General features: G+C 39.2%; 1 protein-coding gene across 3 annotated transcripts in view; it reads left to right on the top strand.

Annotated features, from left to right (window-relative positions):
• The window catches only part of LOC117402431 (AT-rich interactive domain-containing protein 4B-like), a 146,625-nt gene that overhangs the window by 62,627 nt on the left and 69,695 nt on the right, over window positions 1-14,303 (top strand). For all 3 annotated transcript variants that reach the window (XM_059024391.1, XM_034003560.3, XM_034003561.3), the window contains exons 4-7: window positions 7,321-7,386; window positions 9,430-9,520; window positions 11,071-11,150; window positions 12,483-12,574. In XM_059024391.1, the coding sequence (XP_058880374.1) occupies window positions 7,321-7,386; window positions 9,430-9,520; window positions 11,071-11,150; window positions 12,483-12,574 (329 nt within the window). The remainder of the gene's footprint in view (window positions 1-7,320; window positions 7,387-9,429; window positions 9,521-11,070; window positions 11,151-12,482; window positions 12,575-14,303) is intronic.

The following is a 14,303-nucleotide window of genomic DNA, read 5'->3' on the forward strand; positions in this document are numbered from 1 at the left end:
ACTCTGCAATTTATTAGATCAAGAAATGTCCCCCCTACTGCAAATGAGCACCTGTACATATGCAGCAAAGATTTTAATTCCATAATATTCAAGCCATCTCAGATCCCAAAACATCTGTGTTAGATGCTGTCATTCGATACCCTGGGAGTACAAACGGCAGTTTCATTTTGATAAATTGTGATATTGGAGAAGATATTGGAGAAGATATTGGAGATGGATGGCTTTTGGGAGACAGTGGTTAAGATGATAATAATAATAATAATGCATTGTATTGTCTATTGTCATTATTTCTTACTTAGATGGATAACAAAATACGTGTTTACTTATGTTGGGTCAAAGGCAGCATGAAGAGCTTCGCTATCTGCTTTTCTTTTTTTGCTTATTCCAATCCTCTCAATATCAGCAACAGCTGCTTCACCAATTATATTTAGATAATTTTTCCATCTCCCTTTTAATTTTGTTCTGCTCACTAGATCTATCAATTTCTTTCTACTGTTCCACTTTTTTCCTTTTCTTTGTAACTAAAGTTTCTGACAAGTTGCCGAATAGAATGGATTTGTGTTGACCAACCATTTCAATAATTGTATAAATGTATTCTTTCGAAAAATTGGCTTTCCTTGGCAAACCTGCCGTTTGTATGTAATTACGTAATCGGTCGCTGGGCTTTAAAGTTGATTACCGAGTTTCTGGTTTTTCTCAATGCAGATTGCAAGAGTGGTCGCAAGCGACTGCACTTGCAATGCGTTTTATGAAACACTTGCAGCGACGCCCTCTGCATCCTCGCAAGCACAATGGCAGAACTTTTATGAAACGGGCACCTGGCAGAGATAACCTACTAAAGATTGATCTGTCCAGTACAAGAAGGGGACATTTCATATGTCTCTCGTTATTTTCACTTTTATTTGTTTTCATTTTGTTAGATGATTCACTGATGATAAAAGTAGAATGTCTGAACGAAATACTGTACATTGTAGCATTTACTGTTTTTCATGTAATCATTTAAATATTTAAGAACATTTGTTGTATAATAACTCTAGAAAATTATCATTTTAATGTGACGACCGCTACTTTTTCAGCAGCCTGGCATTCTATGCACAGAATGTAGTTGTTTGGAATTTAAATAGTTCATTCCCTGGCACATCGATTTGTATTTAAACCCCCTCCCGCAATTGAAAGTTAATAAAAAAACAAAAAAAAAACATCCATTACATGAAAAAAAGCATGCAAAAGCAATGTGCGTGCAAAATATACATATTGTCCCCATTTGAAAATACTGCTCATCATGTTTATGGAAGTTAGTGGCCAAATGGCCAGCAGCATACAGAGTGATTTGTCCCACCCTGTCGACCAACATTGAGTTTGAAATCCCACTTACACAGACAAAACTGTCTGTTGTAAGTGAAGACAGTAGCTAGAACGATGTCATAGATGTAGAACATAGTGTAGAACATGTAAAAATAAAAAATGCAGAAAACACAGGAATGTGAACCAGCAACGGAAAGTTAAGTTATTGATTGTTTTGCTGAACTTAAAGAAACAAGACCCAGGTGAAATTTAACAGAACGCCTCACTTTGACCTGTGACCTATAATGACAGCTCTATAGGGGTCATGTGACTTTTTGGTTTCCGGACGTAATAGTTGAAGGTATTGGCTGTATCGTGTGATTCTGTCTGTCAAGTTTGATTGTTGGTATTGTACATAAAACATTATACTGATTGTGCCAGATATTTTATAAAGCTGCCATTGTCACATTGTCAAAGCTTAATATCTCAGAAACAATTTGAAATAGTGACTTCATTTTTGCAGGGCTATATAAACCCTGCTATACATGCTATATGGATTGGAGACAATGACCTCTGTAGCTGCCATGAAGTCATGTGACTTCAGTTTCTGCTGTACAGTCTATGTGCTGTACAGGCTTAATGTTTGGTACACAGCTGCATTATTTGATTCTTTTCACTGCTACATAGCTTTATCCCTTTTTCACATATCCATGGCTATGTTTACAATGACTTCTGGCACCAAGAATGGAATGTTCTCTTTCTAGATTCATAATGTCATCTTGCCATCATTGTACTATACTCTTCTAGATTTTGGAAACGGTACGATCTAAATCATTCCAAGGGTCAAAATGCGCTGAATACAAATTGAAGAATCATCATCTTAATGAGACACAAATACACTTCCTTATCTCCTGTATTCCCGTTGCAAATCTTGTGTTAAATGTATATTGCACTACATTAAAACAAATAACACAATGTGCAAGGGCCAATGAAACTTGGTATTAAAAGAAAAAAAAACTACCAGGGACAGGGCACAGAGCTTCCTTTAGTGCTTCCACACGATTGTCAAAAGTACATTCTCAGGAATTTCAAGAAATTGCTTATTTCATACCACATCACAGTCTAAAAATAGATATTTCACAATTAAACATAATATTTATCAAAGCAGAAAAAATTGCGTTTCATGTTCAGAATTGATCATTTCTCTACAGTTATACCACCTGAACTACAGTAAATCCCAGAATATGTAGTTTATTCATGTCCACCTTTTTAAAGATATTCTATTTTAACCATCAGTTAATCATAAAAAAATAAATAAACATAAATAAAAACGACACGTAAAATGGCTCCTTATATTTGACACAGCGATCTTTAGCAGAAATATTTCCGATCTTTGATGCAGCTGGTGTCTTTTTCGTTAAAGATATTTTCAGGAAATCGTGTAGCTCTATGCAATGTGTTCATTCATTTACAGGAAGCAAACTAAACCGGCTGTCAGGTTCCTGAATGTTATAGGTAGAGCAACAGTAGAACAAACGTTTTCTGTATTTATTTTTAGGTGCTCAAAAATATGTATTTACACTATTCTTTCAGAAATGGGCATTTTCATGGGGAACTACATATCCCCTTGAGTCACCATTTTTTATATTATAAAATGGATGCATAGATACAGGAATGGAATATACAAAGTCATTGTTAATGCCCTTTTAATGCAATGCATGTTTAATTTTTGGTGTGTTCCTATGATGCATGATTTCTTATATATCAGCATAGCCTCTCATAATTACCATATAATGACACCCACTGGGCCAATAATTCTTCATGTTTACAAGTCATTCAGTTTGATATAACATTCCCCTTCACAAACTCCCATTTCAATGGAATTGGGAATTTTTGAATAAGGTATTTGAGCACCACAAAACGATGTGAACGGAAGTACTTTGATGCTGGTGGGTTATTGATTTTCCCTTTGTTATAATTCTGGCATGAATAACAGGCAAAACAAATATGTACTGTACTTGTTGCAAGCAATAAACTAAAGTCAATTAAATAAAACTACCCAGTGTATGCTGCCACCTGACTAGGCCTGTTCAGAATGTTTGTTTATAAAAGTGATATTATTTTTAAACACAAACTCACCTGCGTGTGTTTTTTTTTTTTTCTTCCTCTGCTTATCCAAACTTCTTGACAGCACAGGAAACTAAACTTCGGTCCACTTTATTTTTCCAGAAAGCCTTGAAGACAGTAACCAATGCTGCAGTGGATAAAGTTTTAACCCATAAACAGGGGTGGCTGTGGATAGCATAAACCCTGCAGCACAGTTTGCAGTGTACTCATGGCTTAGGGAATTCACTCTCAGGAGGGTAACAGAAAATAAACGACAGTACTCCTGCTGCTGCTTTTTCATTGTGTATTCTGGATGATACGGCTGTCATCAGATGATGTTTGTGAGTATGGGTGTCAGTTTGGTTGCCTCAGGCTCAAAAGGGTCATACTGTAGTATTTAAGATGCACTGCTAGCTTGCTCCAATATCAAATTTAAGTTATATTTTGGACAGTGCTAAAGTATGATCAATTCCAGGTTTTTGACAGTCGTCTGCAAGAATCTGGGGCAGCCAGCTGGCTCAATCTGAGAGTCCTTCCCCGTGTACATTCTAAACTGATGAGTGTACCCAGTGGAACTCTTACAGTTTGTATGTTTAATCCCATAACAGGCACACTTCATCAGAATGTACTGCTTAAAGAGAATCCTCCCCATGAACAGCTGGAGGGACTCATCCACAGATGGATTTATTGTAGATTTACTACCAGTTTTTTAAAAATGTAATAAACATTTTCATATCAAAGCTAAAGTGCTGGTATTTTAGCTTTGTTCGTAGACTACCATAAGGATCCGAATTGCTGAAGCTACGGTTCTGTAGGGAAACCGGTTTATATATGTACAGGTGTGATAGGTTTATAATAAATATATCAGTCAAAAATGTTTGGCAAATAATACAAGGATAGTACACAGCACTTTCTTGTGGAATTCTTTTTTCTTTTTTTTTTTGGTTTGTTTGTGTAACACTGTTTTTTTTTGTTTTTTTTTTTATTTCCATCCCTGTGCTTGTTTTTTTTTTTTTTGGTGTCCAAATGAGGCAGGCTGCACTTGTGGTTCTTCAAAGCAATCTAAAAACGTAATGGAAAGCCAGTTTAAGAAAGCTGCACGATAGCATTTATTAGGTTATTTTCATTTGGCAGGAAAATGTCTCTCCCTAAAAGAAAACTACATAGAAACCCAAATTACCCACAAGGTACCACCAAAATAGAAAGAAAAAAATCTGTCAATGTCTCCAATGTTAAAATTAGGTTTACGTTCTTAAATCCGGAGTTTAGTGTGGTCTCCACTCCCAAATTATAAAAGTGTGAAAATCTTGGTCCTGTAAGAGAAATGTATTTGTGCTTAGATAAGAATGTGAATCAAACCTCATCTCAACGTTGAGAAAGACTTAAACTTGAATTTAACAACAGTTATACTTGGATAAAACTTTATAATGGATAAAATGTAGAACTTGAACTACATGTTTGTTTAATTTAGAAGATTTTTTTTAACAGTTAAAGTACATTTTACAGAAGTATTTTACAATGCATTTCACATAACACCAAGAAAAACATCTTTACAATCTTACTTATGTTGTTATACTAAAGGCATTAGATGTGCAACATCCTACTGTAAACAGCATTTCAGATTTGTTATTGATTTTAAAGTTAAGTAAAAAAAAAATCAACAAACTGCATCATTGTAATTGAAATTGCATGTGTTAATTGTCTGATTAATCAAAGCTGTAATCAATTATATTAGGTTATGCAGCACTAGTACTGAGATTCCTAAATATCTCTTTGCTTTATTTACTGCATCAAACTGTTCCTTGTATAAATTGCATTAAGAAAGAATTGGAAAAGACATGTGACCTGTTTTTTTTTTTTTTTGTTCTCAATTAGCATTCACAGACTGACTTAGTTCCCTGTTGATATTGCTGTCCTTTTAGAATATCCAGTCTTTTTTTCTCCTTTATCCTAAAAGCTGTTCCACAGACCAGCTAAGAGCCACTCTGACTGCATTAGACGAGGCTGATTTATGGAACATGCACTGCAGTATCATTATTCTTGTTTACATTTTGTTGATAAGCACAGTCCTATTCTTCTGATTGCATGGCTGAGAAAGCAGGAGCTCCAGGAATTCCGGGCTGGCGTTGAATTTGTTGATGTAGGTGATTGCGTTTTTAGAATCAAAATTGCCTGCACTCCAGATTAACCATCTGAGGATAGGAAACACCTCTGGATGTCTCCTGCTAATGTTCAAAATGTTTTAAGACACTTGCACTACTTGTATTGAAGAAACATAATTTGAAGTTTAAGCCATGGGCATATCATTTCTGATTGTATTTTATGAAATATTTGTTTTCCAGAGTTCCATATGAATCGTATTACCAGTTACTACATTTGCCATGATTTATATTAGAAGTTAATAAATTAAACATTTAAACCTCTGTAAAATGTTGTTTACCGTTTTAAACCGCAGTACACAACAATGAAAAAGTAGACCATTAGTATTAAGTAGATTATTTTGGGGGCTCCCGAGTGGCGCATCCAGTAATGGCGCTCCTCGCAGGATGTGCCCTATAGCCTGGAGATCGCTGGTTCGAATCCAGGCTATGTCACAGCTGACCGTGACCGAGAGTTCCTAGGGGGCGGCGCACAATTGGCTGAGCGCTGCCCGGGTAGGGAGGGCTTAGGTCGGCAGGGGAATCCACGGCTCACCGCGCATCAGCGACCCCTGTGGCCGATAGGGCGCCTGTGGCTCTGCAGCGGAGCCGCCAGATCTGTGTTGTCCTCCGGCACTATAGGTCTGGTAGCATTGCTGTGGATCTGCAGTGCGAAAAATGACGGCTTGGAAGGAGCACGTTTCGGAGGACGCGTGTTTCAGAGGACGCGTGTTTCAGCCTCCGTTTCCTGAGTCGGCGGGGGGGTTGCGAGCGGTGAGCCGGGGATACAGATAATAATTGGGCATGCTAAATTGGGGTGAAAACCGGGGTAAAAATAATTGGCGATGACTAAATTTAAAAAAAAAAAAGTAGATTATTTTGTAGTCATCTTTTATATTTTAATTTTGTATGTATTACACATTTTACATCCAGTGCTGATGTCTTTGGTGGTTTAGGATATGTATGGTATAATAATTTAACTCTGTAATATAGGTCTAGCACAGGTAAAACGGAGTGGAACTTGGTCTGGACGTATTCTTTAGCACAACTTACGAGTATAAGAGTAGAGGTATTTGCAGGCATCTGTCCAGCAGCATTTATGCTAAACTAACATTTTAAATGTACATATTGTACAATAGATGCTCTTCATAGTAATATACTTTTTAATTGTATTTACTGTTACTGTAGCTGCTTTCTAATAGTCAGTAATTGGAACAGTACAACAAGAGAACAAGTTGTCTGTGAAAGACAAAACTCACAGCTTCATGTTTTTCACATCCTGTTTCTCATGGATTGCAGTTTGCCTCATTTCTTCCAAGAGCTTGGAGAATAGCATTACTTGGTTGTTAAGGAACTGACTTCTCCTTGGAAACTAGTATATGTGAATACTATAATCAGAATGAAAAGATTGTCACTTGGATTTCCGAGAGCTATTGGAGCCAAATGGGGATCAGAGCATGAAGTAACATTCAGTTTTTTGCAATTTACGTTCCTGCTTCAACAATTATGTAGCGTAATGGTGATTATGTAGGTGTGATGGTTATCTTCTCCTGTTGATGCATATGCCTGGCGACTTGTGGGGAGATCAGATTTGTGACTGCAGCCTGAGCATCTCTCATGAAGCATCTCCTTGTTGACTTTGAGCACAGGATACAGCTGCATGCTATAGATGCCATAAGGGGAGCAGTACCTGATTTCATTTGGCTGTAGCTATGTTATTGATGACATTTGCACTGTTTGTGTTTTGGTTTCTAGCCCAGTGTGCTAATACTTTAATCTTCTTGTTCTGTAGGTAACCTTTAAACAAGATTCATCACCGGGAGAAGTGCAGGATGACCACATCAAAGGCCCTTTAAAGGTAGGGGACATTTGTTTCTTTTTTTTGTTTTTTTGTGAAACCGCTTCATTCATTACCCCTTCATCAGTGGTTTGAAAAATATGGTAGCCAGTTAGACTGAGCATTGAAATTGAAAGATATGATGATCATGTCAATATTGCAGGGTTCTAGGAATGTCTGTGTATGAGGGAACAACGGCACAAGTAGAAGTGAACAGATCGAGGTTTGTGCACACAGTCCAAATGTCCAGGGCTGTTTACCGGCAGGAAGTAGATCCAGAAATGTAAAGCTGCAGTTTAAGCGCAAATGCACGCGCCACCCCCCCCCCCCCCCCCCCCCCCCCCAACAAAACAAGGTATAGGGACCAAAATAAAAAAAAGGTTTAAACAAACACAAATCAAAAAACAAGTCAAACTTTCTCCCTTTGGCTGGGCATTTGCCTACACTGAACCCTCCTTCCCAAACAAAGGACCTGGCTGCCTATTATATACCATGTGGCTGGGGCTTGATTGATGATCAGTTTTTCAGTAAGGACCCAGCCGCATTCCACACGTGTATTTGGCAGGGATGGTAGGGTCAGAGCTATTTTTGCCCCTTTTATTTATTTATTTATTTATTTATTTATTTTTACTGTTAAATTAGTCTGAGACTCGCCCTATTCAATACAGATAAAAAAAAAACACAGAAAAATAGATGCTTTTTAGAAAAAAAAACATTATTTTATTGTTTGTAAAATGTCTTTTAGCATGGCCAGCTCAAATCTGACAGTGTACAATGAAACTTGAACATGTAGAGAACATGGAAAATGTTTGAACAAATTGGATAATAAATAAAGGAATTATGGTCCTACATACAAAAGGGAGCAAAAGCAACCAAAAAGAACTGAACAACTGAAAAATGTGCAAAAGAAAAAAACAAAACAAAACAAATAAAACAAGACATTCAAATTATTCGCCCCAGGGACCTTGATTATGTGATGCAAGATGGAGCTATTCACTGTGGCTTGAATTGGCAGCAAAGTGGCGACCATGGCAACCTAACCCTAACAGCTCTTGTCTCGTGCATCTGATCCACAAACATGAGAAACATATATATATATATATATAATATATATATATATATATATGTATAAAAAGTAGGTCCTTGTGCCTTCGATGTCATCATTTCTCTTATTTTGTAAAGATTTTGTGTGAAAATGTTTGTTTTACACCGAGGTAGGTCTGTATTATAGTGCAGCAGTAACACTGCAAAACGCTTGCATTGGCGGTTATCTCCTAACATGGTCCAATACCGGAAATACATGAATAGGACCTCGTTTTGAAGCTCTGACTCTGCTCTTTCCAATGGTGTACCAGAAGGGCAGTGCCTGAGTAAAAAGATTTAAAGGTCACCAGCAGGATTTTTAACATTAGGCAGACCCTTTTCGAGTTAACCCCATCTCTGCCAAAATAATCTTTATTTAAACAAAAGAAACACACTATTTACATATTCAGGGCTTCCGCCCTGCCACAAACCCATACACAGACCCTCACCTCCTGTAACTCCATTATATGCTGCTTTTTTGTTATTATAGTCATTAACAAACCTTCATTTAATCCATTGTCATTTTCATTGAAAATGTTGATCAAAAGAATACTGTTAATGAATAGAGTTTGTATAAAATCTGTTGTGTACAACATACAAACCATGCGTTCTCATTGGGTAAAAGATCCCCAGCAGTCTATGATGAAGCATATAATCATATACAGTACTCTATATATCCTTTTAAGAAGGTTTCAGCTCCAGATCTGTTGTGAAAGGCTGGTGCATTGATTACACAGTAAGCTGTAACAGGATGCACTTCTGTAAAAATAATGGAGTGCCTCAGATGCTTCGTGACACACAAGGTGGACTTTTTGCAGATGTGACGGGGCAAGTTGTCTCAAACCACTGCCAAAAGACGACAAACTGTTTTGACTGCTACCATAGTTGCATTTGGATGCATCCTGGTATTTTGGTATTCATTGACCTGAAAATCTGTTTAAAGTGTGTGATGTATTTCAGTCTTCCCTTTTTCTTGTGTAGGTGGGAGCTGTTGTCGAGGTGAAAACCCAAGATGGAGCATTTCAGGAGGCCGTAATTAACAAGTTAACTGATGCGAGCTGGTATACAGTAGGTAAGAGGAAAATTAACTGTTTCAGTATATATTTGATGTCTACACCTAGGCTTTTCAGCCTAAAATACCGTTGTTATAAATGTCTGTGGTTTGAAGAGAAGTGTTTCTCCTTAATTTTATGTGTGTGTGTGTGTGTGTGTGTGTGTGTATGTATGTATGTATGTATGTATGTATGTATGTATGTATGTATGTATGTATGTATGTATGTATGTATGTATGTATGTATGTATGTATGTATGTATGTATGTATGTATGTATGTATGTATGTATGTATGTATGTATGTATGTATGTATGTATGTATGTATGTATGTGTTGATACTCACTAATTTGTGTGTGTTGGTGTGGGCTGTGGGATTGTTATGTGCTGATAAGTTCCCTGTGCCAAAAGGGAACTAAGAGTAAAATTAATTGATACCAGAAAAATTGAGCAAATAATGTTGGTTTTGTAGTAGCGCAATAATACAGCGGTGTAAATAAGAATGAATAACACTTGGGGTCCCCAAGTGTCTCACCTGGTAAAAGCACAGTCATCTGGTGTGCTGGATGTCCAGTCAGAGGAGCGCAGGTTCGCGTCCTGGCTGTGCAGATTCGCTAGTCTTCGCTGGGGATTCCGAAGGGAGCGTCGCATTGCCTCTGGCACTCCCGTGGGTTAGGGAGGCAAAACCCTCAAGGACTGTTTCTCCTCAAGGAATCACATATCTTAATAATCATAGCGCAACACCCTTGGGGTAGAGACTCTTTCCTATTTGAAAGGGATTCTTTACATTATATACATTTCCATAATATTTAATGAGTTGCCTGTTTTATAGGGATGAAAATCAATATGCAGCTGTAATTTATATTCCTTCTGAAACTGATTTTGAATTTATTTTGAATCACAGTAACTACAGTTGCATGTTGTGTAGGGTATTGCCCAGACTTATTTATTTTTTTACCGGCACATGGTATTGTAATGGGACGCTTTGGCCAGTAAAATATGGGCAGCAGTGTGGAGTAGTGGTTAGGGCTCTGGACTCTTGACCAGAGGGTAGTGGGTTCAGTCCCCAGTGGGGGACACTGCTGCTGTACCCTTGAGCAAGGTACTTTACCTAGATTGCTCCAGTAAAAACCCAACTGTATAAATGAGTAATTGTATGTAAAAATAATGTGATATCTTGTAACAATTGTAAGTCGCCCTGGATAAGAGCGTCTGCTAAGAAATAAATAATAATAATAATAAAATAATTTTATATCTGGATTTTATCTACCTGGAGTATTCCCCGCATTTTAAAACAATTTGGGGTTCTTAACTCCAACAGGAAGCCTTTGAGCACACAGTATTCCAGTTGGGTTATAATGTGACTTTTTGGTAAACTTTTTGGACTAAAATTGGTAAAACTTTGTTATGATGTTACCTCTGGTTCTCCCCACAATTTCAACACATTTTGGGGTCCATAACTCAGCAGGACTGTTATTGGCACCTATGTTACATACTTGTGCTATTCTGTGGTCTTTAAGTACACTGGGTAATCCCTTCGCTCAACATTTTGTGCACTTTTCATTCCTGCAGTGTTTGATGATGGTGATGAAAAGACCCTGAGGCGCTCATCACTCTGCCTGAAAGGAGAGCGACACTTTGCAGAAAGCGAGGTGAGAACTATATATATGGGCTTTTATCTCTCCTTTAGATCTGCATTGTATACTTTATCACGTGCTGGTGGCAGCATGAAAGTGGCTTGCTGCTGACATGAGGTTAGGAGGGAGGTGTTGGTGGTTCAGTGTTGAACATACTTGCTTTCCTCCTTACTCGCCCTGCTTCATGTGCCATATACTGACAGATAAGGCCTACAATGTAATATATTTTGTCTAGTACGTTAAACCTGCACAGGAATGTAATTTAAGATTTCAGATAGCAGGGAATTCTAAGGAGATAGATAGGGGTGAACTTTCGCTTTATATTAGGGATGAGGGCCTGGGCAATCAGTGACGACACCTGCAGGGATGCCATTAATGGTACAGTATGCTTTAATGATATCTTCATACGTGGAATTTTTATATTGGAGGTTTGTACATCTCAGTTTTTTTTAAATGTTGTACTGTTATGAATATGAAGCTCCCTTAGCAGCAAAACTAATGTTTTTTGACCAACAACTTTAAGCCTTAAAAGAAAGCACACTTTCTATAGGTTATCTGTCAGTCTGCATAACTGTATTTAAATATTAGGTAAGGTTGACAGAAACCTTTATTTAAATTCACACATTTCTGTTAGTTTGGGCCTCAGAGTTTTGATTTTTTTAAATTATTTTTTTTAAATATTCGAATGGCGAATGTTTTCTTAAGTTAAATTGTGATTATTATTATTATTTATTTATTTATTTTTTCTCCCCAGTGCAATGCCAAAAATGCCACCATAATATCAACCAAAACATCAGCAGAGTATTTTTATTTCTGTTTTCACGTTGTTGACATTTGCATTGAATTGCAAAGCAGATCTCCTCTGCACAATACACAACTAACTCGACTCCAATTCACTAAGCAATAGTACTTCCCTGCTGCTTCAGTTCTGTGTATAATGTATGCAGCAGCATCGCCAAAATTAGAGTGAACCTGTATTGTATGATGACGAAAACAAACATTCAAATAAGATAACATTTAAAATCTGACAGCAACTACCCCGGGACTGTAATATTTGCTCATAATGTCATATTTCACTTTAAACTTTAAACATACATGTATTTTCTGCAAAGAACAATATTTATTTCTAAAAATGGGCATAGCTAATGGACTGGTGAGGATATTTTGTTAATATTTGGTTTATACTTTACTGTTTTTTTTTTTTTATTTTGTTTTTATTTGTTCATCATTCTCAAAAAACCTGTCCTCAGAAAAGGAAAGCCCTATATCAAAGGCTGTTAGAAAGTGTATTTTCTTCCATTTTGGATTGAGACATTTTTTTAATCTGACACTTACTGCTTGTTACAGACTCTGGACCAGCTACCCCTTACAAACCCTGAACATTTTGGCACTCCGGTTATAGGAAAGAAGTCAAACCGAGGAAGAAGATCGAATCACGTGTGAGTACTAGCCCTCTTCTTTCAACTGTCAATATGCCTTTCCAGGCAGTGCTTTATAGTGACACAATGGAAAAGGTGATTCTGATATTGGTTCTAAAAGAAATAATGGGGTTTATCTGGTCTTTTAATAGCATTACATCTTAATATCAATGCCCTAAAATGTTTAAACTCGTTTTTCAGACCTCATTCTGCTGTACACGTATTGTCTTTAGTAATGTTAAGGGGGTTGTGACAGGGTGGCTGAGCCGGTGACGTCACGGCAGAAGCAGGAAGGTAAAGGACTGACACCAGGCAAGTACTGCAGTTAAAGTAAATGACGCGGCGCGTCTTTTTATTTTTAAATAACAAAAATAAAATAAATATTTAAACAAAAACACTTGCTCACAGAGCGAAAATAAAAGGTGTAAACAGAAACAAATCTCCAACACAAAATATATAAAACACAGGTCAGGCTGGGTAGATTGCCTTCACTGTTCCTATGTTTAATTGTAGTTTCATTTTTCTGTCTCGCTGCTTGCACTCTCCTCTCTAACAACCCACCACGAGCGCAGAGAGCTGCTGGCTTATATACCGTGGCCGAGGGGTTTAACTGGCTAGTAATTATCCTATTACCCCTCGGCCACAATCTGCACAAGTTTATTAAATACTGTCTGGATGGGGCTTCCCATCCACGCTACTAAATAATAACAAACAAACGGCTACGCCATCGCTTCTATAAATACAATAATAAACAATAACAAAACCGCGGCGGTTCGCCGTCATTTACAATAAATAAATCAAAAAACAAACCAAATACAAAACACACTGCACAGGGGCGGAGGGGGAGACCCCGATCTAAAAATAAATAATACGTACAGGGCTTTCTACCGCCCTGCTACATACCCCCCCCCCCCCCCCCCTTGTGCAACGCACACATGGCCCCAACGGCCACCTCCCCCCTCAGTCTCAAAGTCCCAGAAGAGGGGGAAGCACAGTGTCCATGGGGGTGGCCATGGTGGGAGGTCCGGCACCCCCTACTTCTTCGTGGCTGGCAGCTCCCTCTTCCGGGGCTCCCGCCACACGCTATCCTGCTGCGAAAGTGTGGCTCGGGGAGCTGGTCTCCTGGACCCCCCCCCCCCTTCTTCATGGCCAGCAGCTCCCCTCCGTGGGGCTCAGGCCACAGTGTAGCAACCCCAAGGGAAACAGGACCCTCGACAACCCCAGTCGACGGCAGCAGCAGCGGACCCTCGGGAGGCGACGGCAGCAGCAGCAGACCCTCGGGAGGTGACGGCAGCAGCAGCGGACCCTCGGGAGGCGACAGCAGCCACAGCGGACCCTCGGGAGGCGAACTCGGGAGGGGAGCCCCTGGCCATGGAGGCGGCAGCGGGAGCTCCACTTCTCCCTCGTACCCTGTACCCTGTGCGGAGCCCCAGGCAATGCGGAGCAGCAGGCAGCCCCGGGCGATGCGGAGCAGCAGGCAGCCCTGGGCGATCCAGGTGTGGCATCCCCGGACGGTGCGAGGCTGGCATCCCCGGGCGGTGACGAACTGGCATCCCCGGGCGATGCACGACAGGGTGGCGACGGCAGGAGGGGAGCCAGGACCAGCGGTGGTGCTAAGGGTTGGCCCTCTTCTCAGCCGCTACGACCCAGCGGTTTTCCCCCTTGCTCTGCTCAGCAGCCTATGCAAGGGCGGCTGCAGACCGCCAGCCTCCTGTCCCGGTTCGTCCTGTCTTGAAGGGAGAGGCAGCTC

Source organism: Acipenser ruthenus, chromosome 5 (genome assembly GCF_902713425.1).
Source record: "Acipenser ruthenus chromosome 5, fAciRut3.2 maternal haplotype, whole genome shotgun sequence".
NCBI lineage: Eukaryota > Metazoa > Chordata > Actinopteri > Acipenseriformes > Acipenseridae > Acipenser > Acipenser ruthenus.